The sequence below is a fragment of the Cololabis saira genome, chromosome 19, assembly GCF_033807715.1.
Source record: "Cololabis saira isolate AMF1-May2022 chromosome 19, fColSai1.1, whole genome shotgun sequence".
Lineage (NCBI taxonomy): Eukaryota > Metazoa > Chordata > Actinopteri > Beloniformes > Belonidae > Cololabis > Cololabis saira.
The window spans coordinates 15,900,056-15,920,436 of NC_084605.1; the positions used below are offsets into that span (position 1 = coordinate 15,900,056).

Genomic DNA, 20,381 nt, shown 5'->3' on the forward strand with positions numbered 1-20,381 from the left:
CGATGGCGTCACGGCAACGGCGTAGGCCCCTGGTGATGAGTGTGTTTGGGTGTGGCTAATGCGGTAAAAACAGGGAGGGGGAGGTCAGTGTTTCTCAATCCTGGTCCTCGTGGGCCCCTGTCCTGCATGTTTTAGATGTTACCCTGCTTCAACACACCGTGATACAAGTACCTGTGTCATCAACAGAGTTGTGCAGACCTTGGTGACAAGCTAATGAGGACCATTAATTAGAATCAGGTGTGTTGGTGCAGGGAAACATCTAAAACATGCAGGACAGGGCCCACGAGGACCAGGGTTGGGAAACACTGGGTCAGGGTATCATGTTTGAGAGTGCCCCCCCCTCCAAACCCTAAGTGTCCTTGTTGAATGTATATCTGTTGAGTGTAGGGTGTCTAAAATGTTTTTAAAACCGAGGACCAGGCAGTCCCAGGGCATGTGGAACAGTGTCCGAAAAAAATCGTGGATAAAAATATATTTTAAAAAAATGTAACCGTAGAGTTTCTGATCAGACCCTTTTAAATCAATATTCAATGTTTATTTTTAATAAAAGGCAATTGTTTGATAAAACACAAGGCCTATACATCACTTCCATGTATCAGTGTCTGTATATTATAGTAAAGCACAGACTTTGCTTTTCCAGAATGCGTTGAAGGAAACACGGATGTAGGGGTGTAATTTTTTAATTGACACGGGTCCAGAGGTGATTGTGAATAGTACATGAGACTGTTACTCAAACAAGTGCAGCAACAGCAGACTCTCAGGCAGACAGTCCGATTATAATTACTATTATTACTTTTACTTTTTAAAGTTCACTAAATGGGCTCCCATTTTCCTTCGTCACAGATTTACATAATAATCGTTTACTTCAGATGAAAACCTTTTTTCCTTCTCCTTTTGTGTGTTCAGGACCTAATGAGGACCACAGATCTCCACCTAGATGTCATTTCTCTGAAGACTTCAGAGGTGGTTGTTTATGATCGCCTCAAAATCACAAAAAAGCTTGACGAGCAACCTTTACCCACGAGCCTCGGATCTCTGCGCACATGCCAGGAATATTGGTTTTGTACCGTTTGGTAAAGAGAGTCCTTTTCTCATCTGAACTGCTTCTTGGTTGGTGGTGCTCAGTAGGAAAGATGGTCACTGGCAATCACATTTTCACCATTTAGCTGATTTACAATCTAAATCAAAGTAAATTGCCAGGTTTTCTCTCTTTATGTCACATACAGATGTTAACACATATCAGTGATTAGTTGTGAAGCGCGCATGCGTCCATCAAAAGCAAAGTGGGGGTACTTAGTATTGAGTATAGATGCATTATTTCATATCCACTAGGTTTAGTGTGAAGCACTTTAGGATCATTGTGTTCTTACGTTATTGTATAGTGTTGTACTATACTGCACTTAATCGTTCTATGTCGAATTGTCTTGTATATTGTTCAGATTTTTTGTTTTTGACCATGTATTCTGACTGCGAAAGATGAAAGAAGAATTTACGAAAGGACAATAAATTGAAACTAACTTGTTATGTTATGTTATGTTATGAATCTTTATTTCGGCTTGTACAGAACAAGATGAAAAGGAAAGAAAAAAAACAACATTTCTTTTGCTGAAAAGGTGTAGGCTGAAGCCTTAGCTTATAGTGCCTACCCTTTTTTCTTATGATCAGCAAAAATATGAGACATTAGCTTTTACTCAGTGGAAACAAACAATACATAAAGAAGAAAAAAACAAGTAAGACAAAATATAAAATTGACGTTTCACATCCTTTTTGATAGTATACTTTATAATTATAGTGTTTTATATTTATTTACAGTATTTTCTTTAAACAATTTCTTAAACTTGACAATAGAGCGACACATTTTTAGGTTGTTATTACAACTATTCCAAATTTCTCTAGCCTTAACTGATGTACATCTCTTTTTAATATTAGTTCTTGCTGTCGTCATCTCAAACATGAGTTTCCCCCTCAGGTCATAGCGTGTTTCTTTTATCTGGAACAGGTCCTGAATGCCGTTTGGAAGCAGTTTCTGCTGGGCTTTAAAGGCAAATAAAACAGTTTTCTGCTCTACTATATCATATATATCATTACTTTTGCATATAACTGTGAACCGTTATCTTCGGTATCAGTTTTTTAAAAAGCATTTGCATATTTTATACACTAGATGGCGCACTGACACCAAATGTCAGACTGCTGGGTCGCTGGTGGAGCTCTTCTTTCTAGAGCAACTTCCAGACAGGAAACACCATTCAGATAAAAGAGATATCAGCGAGTTATGTGCTTTGAGACGGGACAAGTGGTAACAAACAGCTCCGTGTTTGAGAGAGAGGTGGATCTGGCTTCGGACACGCAGTGTACAGTAACTGTACTTCAGTACAGTAGCTTGTGTCATTGAAAAAATTCTGATGAGTCTTTGTTTTTCCTTATATGGTAACAGAGGGCATCTTAAAAAGCCCAAACATTTTTTTTCTCCCAACTCGAATGGTTTAGGACTTATGGTGGCCGCGTCATCGCTGAAATATGTATCGAAAACTAGTGGAGCAGAGCAGTGGTCTTGAGAAATATTTGCGCTGCTTTTCAACTTCCACTCAGCCCGAACCGAGCCACGCCTCCTCCCGGTGGGGGCGTGGCCTGGGGAGGAGACTCCCCTCCCATTGGCTGACGGGAGACACGGGGCGTGTCCTGGGGAGGAGCCTCCCCTCCCATTGGCTGAAGGGAGACTCCCGGAAAAAGGCAGGTCTCGCCCGCAGCTCGCTGCCAGTGTAACGGGACCAGCAGCCACTTTGGTCCGGGACACTAAACTCTGGATGGATATGAGGACTTTTCGGGATCGTTTGTTCTTTGAAACACAAACTCGTTGCTGCTAAGGGATAGTAAAATACTCACACGACTTGTTTTAATTACAAAAAAAAATAAAAAATAACTCGACCTTAATTAAAAATGACAGAAATTACAATTTGAACCGGCAGAAAAATCCAAATGCACACCGTCGCTGTTTGAAGGGAGAGGTGCCAATGTGTCGGCACTTCAAAGCAATTCCCTGAAACATTTTATTTTATTTCATTTCATTTTTATTGTTTTTACTCGAGCTTCGGTGAAATAAAGTGAAACGGCAACAGCATGGCAGAACACGAGAGCCTGGAGTTTGGAAAGGCAGATTTTGTGCTTCTGGACACCGTGTCTCTGGAGGACTTCATGGCCAACCTGAAGCTCAGGTAAGCAGGCGTCACTCACCTGCGGAGAACCGCTGAGGTGTTTAACGGGCACTTAGCGGGGAGGCTTAATGACATCTTATCCAGGACGGACTGGTGGTTACTCAACACTCCCGAGCTGCCGCTCACCTGTGTTGGGCTGTGCAGGAACAATGAGCCCGTTTGTTCAGCATTCCTCCCGACCAGAGCAGACGGTTTCCATCCACGGGGGGAAACGTGTGGGAGACTCCACCCAACACTGCTGCCTCCTGCCCAGAGGGTTCAGCCAGCTGTGTTGTCAGAGTCTGGGCGTCCAACTAGGGTTGCCACCCGTCCCGTAAAATACGGAATTGTCCTTTATTTGAGGAAAAAAATGTTGCGTCCCGTATTGAACTAATACGGGACGCGATTTGTACCGTATTTTCATTAACTTTTACACCATATTCTAGTTGAATTATTGAAATAAATTAACTTTTACACCATAGTCTAGTTGAATTATTGAAATAAATTAACTTTTACACCATATTCTAGTTGAATTATTGAAATAAATTAACCTTTACACCATATTCTAGTTGAATTATTGAAATAAATTAACTTTTACACCATATTCTAGTTGAATTATTGAAATAAATTAACTTTTACACCATATTCTAGTTGAATTATTGAAATAAATTAACTTTTACACCATATTCTTCACCTGTAGGCTATATTATACATTTGGGCTGATGTGGACATACAGTAGCATAGGAGGCTATTTCAGTTGCTAGTATGGTTGCCTGTCTGTACAGTCATGCAAGTTCAATGCTATTAAAGCACGTTAAACTTGAAATCAAAGCATTTTGTTTTTTTATATAAAAAATGTTATATAAAAATAAACACATTTTTATTCAGTTTAGAAGTTTGGGGGCTTTTTTCTTTTGGATCCTGCGCTGCTGAAATCAGGGCGTCCCTTATATCTATTTCTGAAAGGTGGCAACCCTACGTCCAACACGCCCCGTGGATGGCCGAGCAGCGTGGGTCGTGGCCCGGGGTCAGGGTCCCGAGGGTCCCCACGCCCCCCTGCCACCCGTGATGAGTGGAAGCTGACCCTGCAGCCACGCAGCCTGCTGCTTTTACGATGCAGGGCAAGACCTGCATCGTTTAGGGCAGGCGTGCCCAATCCTGGTCCTCGAGAGCCCCTATCCAGCATGTTTTAGATGTTTCCCTGCTTCCTCACACCTGATTCTAATTACTCGTCATCATTAGCTTGTCATCAAGGTCTGGACAGTTCTGTTGTTGAAACAGCTACTTTTATCACGATGTGCTTAAGCAGGGAAACATCTAAAACATGCTGGATAGGGGCTCTCGAGGAACAGGATTGGGCGTCTTACCGACAGAAGTGTAAAATGTTTATTGCTTTGGTTTTATCAGCTACAAATGATTGTTTTATAAGCAATGGCAGCATCCAGGGTTCTTTCTTATGTTTTGAGGTCAGAGGTGATGTGGGCTCAGTGTTTGTGCTCCACTGGACTGGTTTTAAATGAGTTGACCATGCTGCCGGTAAGGACTGGGGCTCAAAGGTACTTCCTGGTGGATTATGGCAGTGTTCCTCAACCTTTTTTCCGTGATGTACTCCCTGTGAAATATTTTTTTCAGCCAAGTACCCCCTAACCAGCGCAAAGCACTTTTGGTTGTAAAAAAAATACCTAAGACAGAGCACTGTGCCATCAGTAACTGATTTATTAAACATAAAAATATTGCTGCTATGCTTCAACCACGACTCCATCGTTGGTCCAAGTGATTGACAGGTGAAGCCAGGTGGCATTTGACAGGTTAGGTGGAACATCCTGGTGTGGGGGATACTCTGCGGTTTTAGGATAATAAGTTGAATAGCCTACTCCTGAAGATAAAATTAATTTTATGAATTTAGACTTATATTTTCCTCAATTATTTATGAAATATTTATTTTTAAAGGATTTTTGCATGGATGCTAATTTTTAAATATATGTATATTTTAAAATCTCAGGTACCCCCTGGAGTGCCTTCACGTACCCCCAGGGGTACGCGTACCCTCATTTGAGAACCACTGGTTTAGGGCGTCTTACTGACATAAGTGTAAAATGTTTATTGCTTTGGTTTTATCAGCTACAAATGATTGTTTTATAAGCAAAGACAGCATCCAAGGTTCTTTCTTATGTTTTGAGGTCAGAGGTGATGTGGGCTCAGTGTTTGTGCTCCACTGGACTGGTTTTGAATGAGTTGACCATGCTGCCCGTAAGGAATGGGGCTCAAAGGTACTTCCTGGTGGATTATGTGATGCCGATGTTCAGTTTTTGGGCACCCGAACCGAGCTCAGGGAGAATCTTGGCACTTGAATGTTCCTGCGCTCCTAAGAGTGGGGTGATGATAGAAACCAGTTGTTAAGAAGTGGGGCATCATGGCACTTGAGCTTACCTGGATACCTAAAAAAAGTTAAGTTTGCTGCTCCAATGTTTGTAAGGGCTTTCACTCTCACCAAACTCTGGTTCTGCTTCAAACATGTTTGCTGTCATTGTTATTGTTGCACAGCCACATTATTATTATTATTATTATTATTATTGTTATTTTTATTATGATTTGTTCATCCTGTTCAGGGTCACATGTTTCTGGATCATGAACCAGCTTGTCAGAGTTTGAGGCTGAACATTGAAGCGAACCATGTCTGCTTCAACTTTCAAAGAATTGAGCTAGTGATTATTGAGTGATTATATATATATTAATCACTCCACTGGGCTTTTCACTATTAGGGGAAAAAGAAAATTGGCTCTGTTAAACGTCTTCTCCCATCCTGCTTTTATAGACGGTTTTCTCTTTAGTAAAGTGATCAGCAGCTCATAAATCCAGGCTTGAATATCATCTGGTTGGCAGAGCTTCATTTGTGAAACTTTGTTTCTATTGAATGTCCTTGGAGACCTCTGACGGCAGTACGGCGAGAATTGGGCGAAAACATTACGGCGCGTGTCATTCAAGGTTGCCGTCTGGGGTGACGTGCGTAGCCGGACCGAACGAGCATCAAACAGGGCTGATGACTGAAGGATGATTCTTGACAGACAGAAGCAAAGATGCTAAATTGAGCCAACTTGAGAAAATACAATAAATAAACTAAAGTGTTTATCTGTATGAAGTGGTCGAGGGATCCCCACAAGCTGCCAGATGTGACATTTCCAGATGTATTGTGTTAATTGAAAATTTGTGGTAAAATTACTGGAAATTTGGTTAAATGGATAAAAACAGCATGATGAAAGGTGCCATGTATGTTTTTTCCTTTTACATTTCTGTTTCCAGTTTACTATAACCTGAATATTTGCACATTTCCACCTCAGTGATATTAAACCCCGTGGTACTGGTCATTCGTATGTATTCCTAATAAATCCCATGGAAAGTTTCAGATCTTACATTCTGCAGGCCTTATCGTCTTCCAGGCAATGCTGTCACTTCAGCAGCCTCACTTTCACCGAGCTCCTTCCAGTCTGGGAAGCAGAAACATTTCATTTGGTTTTCATGTGACTGCCAAATCCCTCGTCCGACTCTCACCTACTCTTCTACTTGTGTGTTATACTGTCCCACAGCTTCTTCCCACCTTTCCACATCGCCTGAAGCCACATTCTCATGGGTCGAGCTCTTTAGCTCGACTGTGCATGTGCGAAACTGAAGTCTGGGCAGGGTGTGCCAGTTGTAAAAGTAAAGGTGTTTTATAGAGGACATAGCTGTTTTGATTAGCTCCTTTTAAAAAAAGACATGCTTTTTAAATGAAATCAGCTGCAGTCGTGTAAACGGTAGCTCTGGCAGCCAGACGGGGGGATCTTGGAGCAACCAGACAGCACCAGGCCTCCTTTCCCCCAGACTCTCCCCTATTTTCTGTCTGTTTGTTTTCCCTCCAGTGAGACGGCTCGGTCCGGAGATGGCGTGTGCAGATTGTTATTTGTAGAGGGTGTGACCGGCCAGGAGGGCTTCCTTTTTGCTCTTTTTCCCAGTAGTTTGAGCGTGTGTGTGTGTGTGTGTGTGCGTGTGTGTGTGTTTGCATGCGTGCTCATGCAGCCAAGTGCGGGTGTGTTTGCCTGAGTGGGAGTGGACCACTTCAGGGACGGATGCAGAGGGCATCCGATGGTCTGCGTTTGTCCCGGTGAGCCGTCCAAAACAAGCGGGCTGGAGCACATCTGTTGGGTGTATTTTATGGTGCGTTCGTGAAGTGAGATTTACTGCTGCACATCCAAGTTCAGCTCCCTTAACAAAAGTGATGTATTTGAACAGCCTTTTCCAGTACTGGGAGACTAATGTGCTCTTTAACAAGCATGCAACATTGCTCACTTTATCAGAACTTTTGTAAAACTCTCCCTTTATTATCGGTTTTCACTTGAAGTGTGTCAGAACGCTAGTGTGTGCCAGCCCTTAAGAAGGGACTGCTTTGATGAGCCGTCGGCTGAATTACACAGCTATGCTGGGGATTTCTGCCGCCGTCAGATGTCGGCCCTGCTGGGTTGCTTGTCACGTCCCCCTGTGGAAACATGTAAAGCACAATTTGAAAAAGATTGCTTGTGGCCAGACAAGGTTGCTCAAGTTGATATGTACTTTTAACTAGAAGCTGAACTATGTGGCCTTTTCCATGAAGCCTCCCTTTCTCAAAATAGTGCGCAGCAGATGCCCGGTCCTTCTGAACAGTCAGAGCTGGTTGGACAAAAGTTCATGTCAAATCTCTGTTGGGTTTTGGGGGAATTTTGTCGGCAGATTAAAAACCATGTTTATGTACATGAATGATCTGATATTTTAATCGAAATGACTCATGTCTTTTGCCCAAAGAAAGCTGGGGTCCTAATAATAAGAATAAGCTGAGATGGATGGATGAATAAAAAAAAATGTATTTAGAATGAGAAGATGTGTTCATGTTTAAATAGGAGAGGGTTTTACACTGTTAAGATATGCCCCTCATCAAACGGCACTCTCAGCCATTACTTTCCTAGATTACTCCTAGAGATCAGTCCTGTTTCCTCACTGGTACCTGAGCTTCAGATATTAACCAATACTTACGCAGATGATCATTCTCACCCATTTGTCTTGTCCAGGGTACTTTTACTTTGGCCTCACACCCATCATGCCTGCAAGCAGTTTGTAATAACTTCAAAATAATAAAGAAGAATATTGCTGAACAAAAAACCTCCTGACAACAAGATGATGTGTCCCGCTTGGTCAGAATTCTGCAAGCTGTCTCTCAGGGTGCCCCATGCACATGCTGGATGTGCCGCTGTCCATATTGTGTATATTTCAGTGCTATTCCAGCTACGTCGCTGTGTTCCCATTGCCTGACACATAGCTGGAAGCGGTCTTCTTACAGTCGTCTACAGTGGAACCTGACCAATAAAGTTAAGTAGAGTTAAATAAAGTCCTGAAACAAAGTGCATCTCTTTATGTAAACTTACAACGATGTCTAAGATGAGAATTCATTGTTGCAACAATTTGGACGAGTCCAAAAACACCTGGAAGCAAGTGGTCCACTTCTAACACTTACATTTCCAGCCCTTTTTGAAGCATAGATCCTGTATAAATGTACGGAGTTGTTGTTAATTTATTATAAAATGTGATCTGAACTAAGTCACAATATTGGTCAAACACAAATATAATAGAGCTGATGTTATACTGACATAATGGACGTTTGCAATGCTGGAGTTAAACATGCTCAAAGACACAGGAAATGACAAAGGTGTGTGTGTTGCAGCTTAAGCACGTCATGTTTGCCTGTTGTTGTGACGCAGAGATCAAAACAGATTTTATTGCTGAAAACCAGTTGATTTAGGACGTTAAAGAAAAACCCAAACCACTCACTGAACTGAAAAGATACGGACTCATGGATCTGTCCCATTATCCATACCCAACCTGGTTATTTAGCCAATATTTGGAGTGATACTAACATCAGACCGGTTTATCCCCAAGAGCTTCTTCAGATTTAAGACAAATGCGGGTAAAATAATTATAACTCAGCTGTGTGAGAAAAGGAATGAAGTGAAAGTTTAATGGCCAAGACTTGGGGAAGCCACCTGCTGTAGAAGGAAAACAGAGCAGTCAGTGGAAACTATAAAGAGTACCAGCGCTGAGCAAAGGTTCTCAGCACGCCGAGGAGCTGGCATCCAGGGAAACATCCCAAATAAGGCAGCGTTGTTTAGTCTGCTGCTTGGAATCCAGGAGGGGAAAAGAAATGCACTTAAAACGGCCGGGTCCTCGTAAATATGGATCATGGGAGATTTCAGTTACTTTTTATTTTAATGTATTCATTTTAACATACGGTAAATAAATGGAAATTAAGCTGGTGACAAGATGACAATCGGACAGGGCATGGCCCTCTGTTTTAAACTAGTTCATAATCGGTCACGGATTGGCCAGATGTGTTCAGAATAACTTTATTTTAATAAAAAAGTCTGAGGTAATGCATTTGTAACTGCCAACTGTGAAGTATGTTGGGGTGAAAGATGAACCCAGGGGCTCCTGTTTGTCGACGGTGTGAGCTGCTCTGAGTGATTTGACCCTTGAACCCGTCTACGAGGAGTTAAAGAGGACTTCAACAGGAAGTCTCCAATAATGTGGAGCAGGCCAGCGGAGCAGGAAAGCTGGCATTTCCCCTGCATTTGCTCCTCACATTTCATTGTTTCCTGCAGCCGATTACCAACTCGGTTGTGACTCTTGCATATTTGTGAGTTTCAAAAGAGCAGTTTTCATCCCAAGTAGCATAGACAAAGCTCTTCAACAGTTGGATATGTGGCTGTTCTGGCCCAGCCACGTTAAGGTTGTCACTGTATCTGAGGTATTTTCAGTGTGTGACCTGAAAGTTACTCAGCAAGCGATCCCGGGATGTCAAAGGAACAATGGTTGACCAGTTTTGACTGCTAGAACTGCAGGTAGAGCAGGAAGGGTGTGGCGAAGAAAGAGAAACCCAACTCAAACTCCTTTTAATCCTTCAAAGTAGATAAACCAGTCTCGTAGCATGAGGAGTTCCAGGGAGGAGAACCCAAGGTTAAAGGTCTCCTCCTCAGGTGAGGGGGTCTCTAAATAAGACTGGTGTCTATCGCCACCTCACATTGAAACATATCGCATCCAGTGTTTATTCTTAAGCAATATCCTGTAATTTCTTTCTGTCTTTTATTACCCATTCTTTTCCAATAAAACTAAACGTCCATGTGCAAAACACGCAGTGGCGGCTGACACGTTTGTAGCCTGCAGCAAAGATGAAATGGTAATGGTGCGTAGCGGAGGCCTCCTAAGAATATTTAGTCCCAACCCACTTATTAAAGTTTTTCTCCTCCTTCCAGCGGTCAGTAACTGGGAGAGAAATATTTCTAGATCAATGGAGAGATAGGCCTTTCTCTTATTCACTTCCTGCTCATTCGTGCAGAGCTCTTGCCAAGACCAGCAGCGGTGGAGTTGGTTTCAGTCATAGATTCAGAGATGCGGGATGTGAAGCAGATTGCAGGCACATTGTGGCATTAACTTGTGTTTCTTTTTATGTCGGAGAAGTTGAACTGTCTGAGAACTCCTCGTGCAAGTTGTTTCTCCAGTTCCCGCTGGGAGATGTCTCTGCTAGTCGTGAGGAAAAAGTCTCCCCCTGGAGCTCGCAGATTCATAGAGGGCTCTTTGAGAAATGCCTGGTAGGCCTGCTCCCCTGCAATCCAGCAGTGAAAAGTCCAGTCTCGCCACAAGAATTTCCATAGTACCGCCTGTAATCTGAAACACATTACCATCCCTACATAAACAGGGGCTGTGCTTGTGTAGCTCTATTCCTCACTAAAATAGGTTCACCAGCTCTCAGAGACGTCTCATTTGTGGACGGAGCGAGTTGGCAGGCGGGGTCAGGAGCAGGCCGTTCAGCACAGGCGTTCAGTCCTTCCAAGAGCTCTCTGTAGTCTCTGTGTGAGTGCCACTGCTTTACATGAGGCTGCTACCATGCACAGTTTCCTCTGACTCCTCACTATCATGTTGGCATGTGTGATGCATACCGTCTTGATGTAGAATGTGCCTCTGGTTTTCTAAGTGGACTAAAACTGTTACAGGAGGGTGAGTCAGAGCTGAAATGTCTGTTCCGTCACACGTAGTCTCATGCTGAAATATGAGACTGGAGCGAAATTATTATCATATCCCTGCAGATAAACGTATAATCGATGACAGGCTCTTTAATTGAACATTTAATCAGATTGCTCAAAAATGACATGGGTATTTTGTGGAACACTTCATCATCCCGGAGTTCCCATCCCTTCATCGCCATCTTCCTGTCTCTCACAGGTTCTGGATAGGTTTTCAAAGCTGAGACGGACTGGAGAAGAAGGCAAACATGATCTTTTACAGTCACTGATCTTTAAGTAAACTGCTGTATTTGTTATTTTTGCAAATGAAAATGGTGCATCAGGTAAAAATAAAAACTTAAACAAAAAAACAAAGCAAACTGAGGACGGACAAGCTGGTATCACCTGTCTGTTGGAAACTCATCATTGGGATTGGCTTTCAACAATTTGTGTCTGCTATGAAACAAATTCACTTTTGGACAAATATCTCAAGCTTGGTATTATTCATTTTTTAGCTCAGGTGGACTTTCCAAAGCCTCCGCTGTCAGGACGGCTGGCTGATCTTCCAGTTCTTGGTCTTTTTGGATTCATGACGTTTTTTTGTTGTTGTTGTTGTTGTTGTAAATACCAGTGAAAGATGGCAAAGGCTGCAAGCTGTCTTTTTTTGAAGCTTCAGTCTTAGCCTCTTAGACTTGTAGAACTGGGCATGCTCAGTCAAGTTTAATTGTTAAGTGTTGGACTAACTTGCTGTCCCAAACATTTTGATGGTTGCTTTTCTACATCTCCAACATGCCTGTGTCATGTGCTCACCTGGGTTGAAAACGCTGGATTCCTGTTTTGAATGCGTGATGTCTGCGTCTGCCTCACCTGCCAGAGCTGGGCGCTGGATTCCAACCACAAGCAACGCCGTGCAGTCTAGTCATGCACAGCAGCACAGATCACTCATTTCCAGATAGTTTTACCATCTGCTTGAGATCAAAGTGTTCATGTAGAAGTTCCTGTGGAGCTTTTGATCATAAAATGTATCTTTTTAAATCAGTTTTCTACATATTTACCTTCCTCTGTACTTTACCAAGTTTATACTGGATGCTCCAGTATCACAGATGAGGGACAATATCCCCGTTTGGAAAATCGCTCCTGAAATTCAGCCAAAAACAATTTCAGCTCTCAGCAGACAGTTTCACTAATCAAGTACAGATAGTCTGAGTATTGTTTGCCTTTTTGGAAGGCTGTGTAGAGAAAAGGGTTGTATTTTCTAGTAAGAACACAGAAATAGTTGAGGGTTTGTTTATCTTCTGCACCAAAAAGGATTATTTTTGTCCGTTGTGACTCATGCTGGAAGCGCATTGGGAAAGGAGTCCTTCCCAGACTGTGCAGGACGTCTTTAAGAAGCTTCCAGTCTTTAACACAGTTTAAATAGAAGCCTGGTTGTATAATTCTCTGTTTCCTGCAAATTAAGAAATGTGACTATTTTTATTTATTCCGCAGAGGTTTCACACAGGGCTGAATGTTATCATGCGTCACATGTAAACTGTTTGACTCATGATTTGCCAAGGAACCGCATCATCGGTCTGCAACATTACACCCAGACAAAACTTCCCCGTTAGCCTTGTTCACAAGCACATGCACACACGCTGCATTGAACTCATCTCCTATCTGAGCATGATTCACTGAAGGAATTAATTTTTCAGGAAAACACTTAGGTTGCATTGTGTTTGGGAATCCCCGTTTAATGCTCGGGACTCATATGGCCTCACATTGAGGTTCATTTAAGGTTTACTGCCTTTGTGTCTTTTTCTTTGTGTGTGTTTTGTCTGTCCTGGGCTGCTGTGACGTCATTCCCCGCTTCCTTCAGGCTCGTATTGTTCCCCGGTCCACCTGTTGGAGCCGAGCCGTGGGCTGCGGCAGCAGTGGAGGAGCTTACTCACTTTCACAGCCAGCAGGTTGAATCACTTTACGGCCTTAAAGAGACAACATACACAGAATCACTCTACTTTTACTCCTCAGTGCACCCCATTTCCCATGTTTCTTCTGTTTCTTCAGCATTATCATGGGTAGTTTCTGTGCTCTTCTGTGCTTTTCAGTTTTGAAAATTAAACTTTTTTTTTTTGGCTGAGTGAAACTGGGTGTGACTGCAGGTTTGTGGGTTTTGAAAGGCTACTTTTGAAGCTTTCCCAACGTTACCCCATCATGCATTATGACAAATTGTATTTTTGATAGTTATTGACTTTTAAGGACAAATTTATTAAGTGCAGCTTTGATATGCAAACTTTTACACAAATTACTGATTACCTTTTAAAGTTAAGATTTATTTTCTTTTGACAAAAGTTTCCAGTTGCTGAAGATGTACTTTTTATTTCATTTCATTTGTTTATTTGGAAGGGACAGATACAGAAAACATAGACAGACATAAATGGCTATCTGATGCCTAGTGCATAGTGTTTATAGCGAATGCTAATTTGCAACACTCGTCCCTAACAGGACGACCAGCTTCATGGTGGATGTGGGTGGACTCCCTTGTAGGGCGGAATAATGGCAAGAGCATCACGATACGATACGTATCCCAATACATGTGTTGCAATACGATACGTATCACGATACCTAATGTAATATTGTGATATATCAAAGTATTTTAATTTGCTAACTTAGTCAAATGTGCACTGGAGGATAGTGATCAAGGGACAATCAGAGTCAAAATTTTGCTTTTGAACAACTGCTCGATTTTTATTTTTATTAACCTTATTGCATAGGTGCTTTGTAGATCAAGTAAAAAAAAAAAGGCCTTTGCAAACATATCTCAATAAGGTAAGGTTTAGAGCTGGGTATCATCACTGACCTTACGATACGATTCCGATACACTAGGTCCCAAGTCGATATGATTTCCGATAAGATTCTATACAATTCAAAAAAAAAAAAAAAAAAAAAAAAAAAAAAAAAATTTCACCACCTCACCACCTCCGTCGCCTAGAGACAATAAAACATCTTTTGAAAAGATGTGAACTTCAGTGATTACTGCGCCTCGAAGAATGAAACATTAGCCTAGATTAGAGCTACACTGATTAATCTCCTAATTAACGTGCCAAGAGAGGTTGAATCTCTTAGTTATTGGTGACATAAGCAAAACAATATATACCTTGGCATTTTCAGGTAGACTGTGGTACGTTACATACTTTTTGAACTAAAAAACATTTACAATATTGTAACATTGATTTGGTTTTCTTTTGTTGTTTTATTTATATTCCGGCCTGCTGATACAATTAATCCAACATCAGTATCAATATCGTCCGATTCGGACCAACTTGTCTTGCATCCGATTCTTTGGGGTTTGTCTGTAGAAACTTATATTCAGTGTTCATTTGTTTTGTGTTTCCGATCTGTTCCTATTTGAGTTGGAGAAATAAAAGTATTTATGACTTTTAACCAGCGTTGCATGTAAAGTGACTCTGAGGAAGTCTGTTCACATTGCATGTGAGCAAATACACAGGTCACAGCTGCACATGTGGGTCAAATAACGTCATCCAGGCCTGTAAACACTGCCATTTTCACCGCACTTTAAAGACCAAACAGTTACTCTTAAATTCATTCAGACTAATTATGAATCCAGCTGACTTTAACTAAACCCAAGATGACAACATTCTTCCATAATAGCAAGTAGATTCCGTATAGTGTTGTTGATTATTGGTAAGTCAAATGCTAAGATTTGTTGTGGCATTGAAATAAGTGCAGTGATTAAGTGATAAGTGCAGCTCCGGCGTAGTGAATAACGCTGTCCCACATGTTGATGTCTCTTTTCTGCCTCCTCTTGGACTGCTGTCCAGCTGTCTGGGTTTGTGCTCCTCCCTTCTGTCCTTTAAGCCCTCTCAGATAGAAATCCTTATGCTTTCCCTGAAATAGCAGGTTGAGTAATGTCTGGTTCTGTTGGACTGGATCACTTCTTCTTTAAAACATTATGTTTCTTCAAATCCACTCAGTCATCCTTTTCGTAGCCAAGCCCACAGTGACTATTACATCAGCCGCTGCTGGCTAGTGTATCATAGTGCAGGCAGGTTCTGAATCAGTTCTCCTGCCAGGCCCAGAAGCCCACCACCACCCCTCCCTTTATTTCTCCTGTCACTACATTTGGAAATGAAATCAGGCTGCTTGATCTTGGTTTGGCATGTCTTATTTGCGTGTACACAGGGGGTGTGGTCGAGGGCTGTCAACAAAGAACAGGAGAAGCAGCCACCTGATCTGCAGCCAAGTGATCTACACATGGCTCCCATTTCCACCGCAGGGTCCAGCCCTGCCAGACGTATGGGAGCGTGCTGGGTTATGATCTGGGGGAATTCTGCCAAGCACTGACAAACCTGAGCTCATAGCCTTTTTGTTAAGTGTACGTATTGTACTTTTACAGTAAAAAGACCTCCTATTATAGAGTAATGGTGTTAAAATTGATCAGCTGTTACCTGCCAACAATGTTTTTTTTTTTTTTTTTTTTTTTTTTTTTTTTTTTTTTTTTGGGCCGCTCGGTGGCGCAGTGGGTTAAGCAAGCGGCTCATATACTGACGCTACAATCGTCCTGCAGCGGTCGCAGGTTCGTCTCCCGGCCTGCGCACCTTTGCTGCATGTCTTCCCCATTCTCTCTCTACCCCCTTCCTGTCTGCAACTTGAATAAAGGGCCACTAGAGCCACAAAAAATCTTTGTAAGTATTTTTTTCCCCCCAATTTTAATTTCCATTAGACTGGACTTTCAGGAGCATCGTCTTCACAGCAACACACATTCTTTCTCTTCCCCATTATACGCGGGAATTAGGGCATTTTGTAATTTGTTTCTTCGTGCTACATAACGTTACTTGAAGTAGGCTTAAACAAACAGCAGATTTAGCTTCGAGGCAAGCCTCCAGCCACATCATCTGAAGCTGCTAAACTGTCGTGATCTGCCTCTTGTTCTGAAAAGCTTGCCTACATCGATGAATTGTGTGTCAGTGTTAACCTCGGTCATCCAGTTTAATGCGAATGATTTCGGTGAGGCTTTCTCCGCTGCACCCGTTGTCTGATCTTTTTTTTATGCTATTATGGTAAGCATGGGTTAAAATGGCTAAAAATAACCCCTTTTTTCAGTTTTGCATAGCCTTCATTGTTTTGTTAGTGATTTCACATTTTAACTAGTGGACGTAGTACACCAGTTAGTTAGTGGTGGTGATGTAATCTTGTGAAATTAAACAAATATACATTATTAGGCGCATAGTGTTTCTGAAATGCTTTTTCCACCCCTCTGAGTTTGCAGCAGGTGAGCAGCATCAGAGGAGTTGTTTTAATCTTGTTGGTTGCTTCTGCTCCTACTTTGGTCTCGCAGTAGCAGCACTGATGTCTTCCAGTGATACAGCAGATTCATTGTCTGGTTTGTCCTCGGTCTGATGCACTTGAAGGTGTGGTCGCTGCATTTCAGTTTCCGCGTGTTTTAGATAGGGGTGGGTTAAAAATATCGATATATCGACATTTTACCGATATACATGTGTAGGAACGATTATCTATACATAAATCCAAGTATCGATTTAAAAAAAAATAAATATATATATATATATATATATATATATATATATATATATATATATATATATATATATGTGTGTGTGTATATTATATATATACACACACACATATATATATGTGTGTGTGTATATTATATATATATATATTTTTTTTTTTATCTAATTTTTTTTCCCCATTTTATCACCCAGTGCTCCTACCTAAGTGACAGTCCTGGGCATTGCTCCCTCTACCAACCCCGGGGGGGCCCTACACTGAGCTCAAGTCTCCTCCTTACTTGAGGAGTGAGCAGGCCGCTGCTTCCGGCCAGATCCTCCCCACCCCATCTGGCGCCCCGGTTGGCCAGAGGGGGCATGTATAGCCCAGGACTGTTGCATGTTTTTGTGAGGGTAGCTCACATTAGCAACCCAAGAGAACATGCAAACTCCACACAGAAAGGTCCTTTCACCAACCCCACCCAGGGTCTGGGCGCTGAAGTCATGGGGGAACTTTAACACGCACTCAGCACCCACAGCGTCCCCAGCAGGAATTGAACCCAGGACCTTCTTGCTGTGAGACGACTGCACTACCAGCTGTGCCACCGTGCCCCTCGATTTTTTTTTTTTTTTTTTTTTTTTTTTTCTTGAGAATCCCTTCCATTGCCAAAGCAAAATTGGTTTTGTAACTAGAATATCGATATCGTATCGGAAATCGTATCGACTTGGGACCTAGTGCATCGGAATTGTATCGTATCGGGAGGTCAGTGATGATACCCAGCTCTAGTTCTAGATGTTGTTTAATGGCACGGTTTTCAAATCAGACCTGTTTGAAATAATCTTTTTCATCTTTGGATCCATTAACCGACTAATGGCACCACCTGTGTACGAGATCACTTTTGCATGCATGTTTGTGACTTAAATTTGGAGCCTAAGAGCTGGACCATTTAGACTTTAATGTTTTCACAGACGTGCATCGCTCAAGGATACAGTTTGGAAGACGAGAGTTTCAGGCAATATTTGTGTTGGCAAAAGTAATTGAAGACAAGTGTTGGACTCTGTCTTTTCCTGCGTGGGCTCAAGGACTCGGTAACACTGAAGCTTACAAATGGCTCCAAAGTTTGCAGCTGTAAATCAAGTCTTTGTTACCCTGTGAAATAAATCTGCTGGAGAAAGTTCAGTTTCTGTCTGCGTAGATCAGAATTTTATCTTGAACAAGATAAAGATATTATTGCAGCTACAGCATGTATCCAGCTTCAGGCTTCCTAAAACTATTTATCTGCATGTTATTAATCAAGATATACTGTACACTTCTTAGTTGGTGTGTGAGTGAATGTGTGTGCTCAGTTAGTAGACATCGCTTAGCCGGTCTGTCACTTTTGTGGGTTCCCAAAGACATTTGTCATCTGTGCTATTTGCACCGTGCAGGGAAAAACGAGGCATACGCATCACTGTCCGTGTCCTAGTGGGGGTTTATCTCACCCTGCATATCTCAACACGTGGCTTGTTTGGATTTGTCAGGCTTGATAACATCATTCATTCCCAGACAGTCGTGGCATCATATGAGGATAATAAACAGTGGGAGGGTGCATGTGTTGATGGGCTACTTGAAGACAGTCGGGGAACTGCTGTGTAGCACTGAGCAGGAGAAAAATCCCCTGATCCAGAGCCCAGATGTCTGCTGGCTGCAGACCGTGAAGGTCTCTGTCACAGCGCGCATGAAAAGGGGAGAGAGCAGCACTCCTGACTCAACTCTGGTGGCTTTCCAGGATGTAAACCAAACTGACGCGTCTGAGACAGACTGCTGCTCCACAAATTCCAGTGTCTCCGTCGTTTGGGCCGTTAGGAGCGCGAGCTGTTGCCCAGAGCCGTTCATCTCTACTGTGTGTGTTGAAATTAGTGGCAGGGATGAGCTTATAAAAACAAGTTGAACCAAATCTAAAGATGGCATCACTTTAGTTCAGAGTTGTTTTGACAACATCAGCTTACACCTGTCACACGTCCCTCCCTGTGCTCTAAATCTCCTGAATCATGCAGTGATGTCAACATTGCACCCACACAAACACGGTGTCGGTGCGTTTACTCATCATGCCTTGGCCCTCATGTATTTGTGTTGTCTGTGCGAAGAGTTTCTGAGATTTAATCTGCCACAAACGGCCACATGTCGCTCCATAACTCTCACCTCTCTCTTCACGTTGCAGCGGTTACAGATCAAGCTTGAAAAGCCCTGTAACGGACTGCAGGGAAGCAGCTTTGAGACTTGTACTTTGACAGAAGTACAACACAGTTTATCTTAATGTGATCGAGCCGTGACTGTCTGTGTCTCCAGCTGTAGTTGGATTCACATGACTTTGTATTTGGGCTATTTGAGGAAGACAAAAATTGCAGGGAGTTTGTGAATAATTACAAAACAATACGTCAGAATTTCTCAGAATATAACGTAGATATTTGCGAGACAAACGCACGTCTGCAGTCGTTGACCTGATCAGATTACACAGCTGGATGTATCCACCTGGAAATATCTGTGATTTTTGCAGCCACACTGTTTCAGCTCCTAATATCTGTGTGGATGTGAAGGCTGTTGGTGTTCTAGCTGCTGAACGGGAGGCAGCGTGATCGGCTGACGTCTCTCATCTCCAAATACCAACAGATACCAGGACACGTGAACAGTCGGATCAGGATGAGATCATCCGTGATGTCACATAACACGCCTCTAAATCTAAATATAGACGTGTCATGGAAGCACTGAAAAAAATAATTGTTGTGATGTTGTGATGCTGTAGCGTAAGATGGTTGTTCTAATGTTTAACATTAAGCGTTTCTCTGAGTATCAGTCCAAAGTCCTTGTGTTCAGTTCAACGATATAGTTTCAGCCGAGGTTTGGACACACCTGTGTATTCAAACTGAATGAACGGGTGTGTTGAGAAGGCGTGATAACCGCACATGGAAAGGTGTGTGTGTGTGTGTGTGTGTGTGTGTGTGTGTGTGTGTGTGTGTGTGTGTGTGTGTGTGTGTGTGTGTGTGTGTGTGTGTGTGTGTGTGTGTGTGTGTGTGTGTGTGTGTGTGTGTGTGTGTGTGTGTGTGTGTGTGTGTGTGTGTGTGTGTGTGTGTGTGTGTGTGATTATTTAAATATCAGATTCCCCTGCAGTTCTCTTCCAGTAAGCTTTGCTAGTAGCTTTTGAAAACAGAACTGACTGCAGACCTGCAGATGCGATGAATAAAAGCATTATGCCAGCAGCTGCTCACAAAAACACAGCTTTTGAAAGTCAAAGCACCGCAATCAACGAGATAAGCTCTAAAGAATTCTGCTGTTACTCCGAACAAGAGCGGCGATGCTGATGAACTCGGCAATAAAAGTGGAACAGGCACAGATTATCTCCCTGCCCTTCATAATTCCTGCAGTTACCCTCCTGCCGGCTCTCTCTCTCTCTCTTCTCTCTCCCTCTCTCACACACACGCGCAACAAGTACTACAACATGTGAACTGATTAAAAACATGGTACGAAGCATTATGATATGCCTTTTTCCCCCCATAGAAAATGCAAAATCTTCAACATCTCTCTCTTTTTTTCCCAGGGCAGAAGGGGCGGGGTTTGTTAGTTGGAAAATGTCGTAATTTGCTTGTGCTCC

At 42.4% G+C, this 20,381-nt stretch overlaps 1 protein-coding gene across 1 annotated transcript in view; it reads left to right on the top strand.

Annotated features, from left to right (window-relative positions):
- Window positions 1-2,766: 2,766 nt before the first annotated feature.
- Window positions 2,767-20,381, top strand: part of myo1d (myosin 1D) — a 140,307-nt gene continuing 122,692 nt past the window's right edge. The window contains exon 1 of the mRNA XM_061708988.1: window positions 2,767-3,212. Within this exon, the coding sequence (XP_061564972.1) occupies window positions 3,118-3,212 (95 nt within the window). The 5' untranslated portion in view covers window positions 2,767-3,117. The remainder of the gene's footprint in view (window positions 3,213-20,381) is intronic.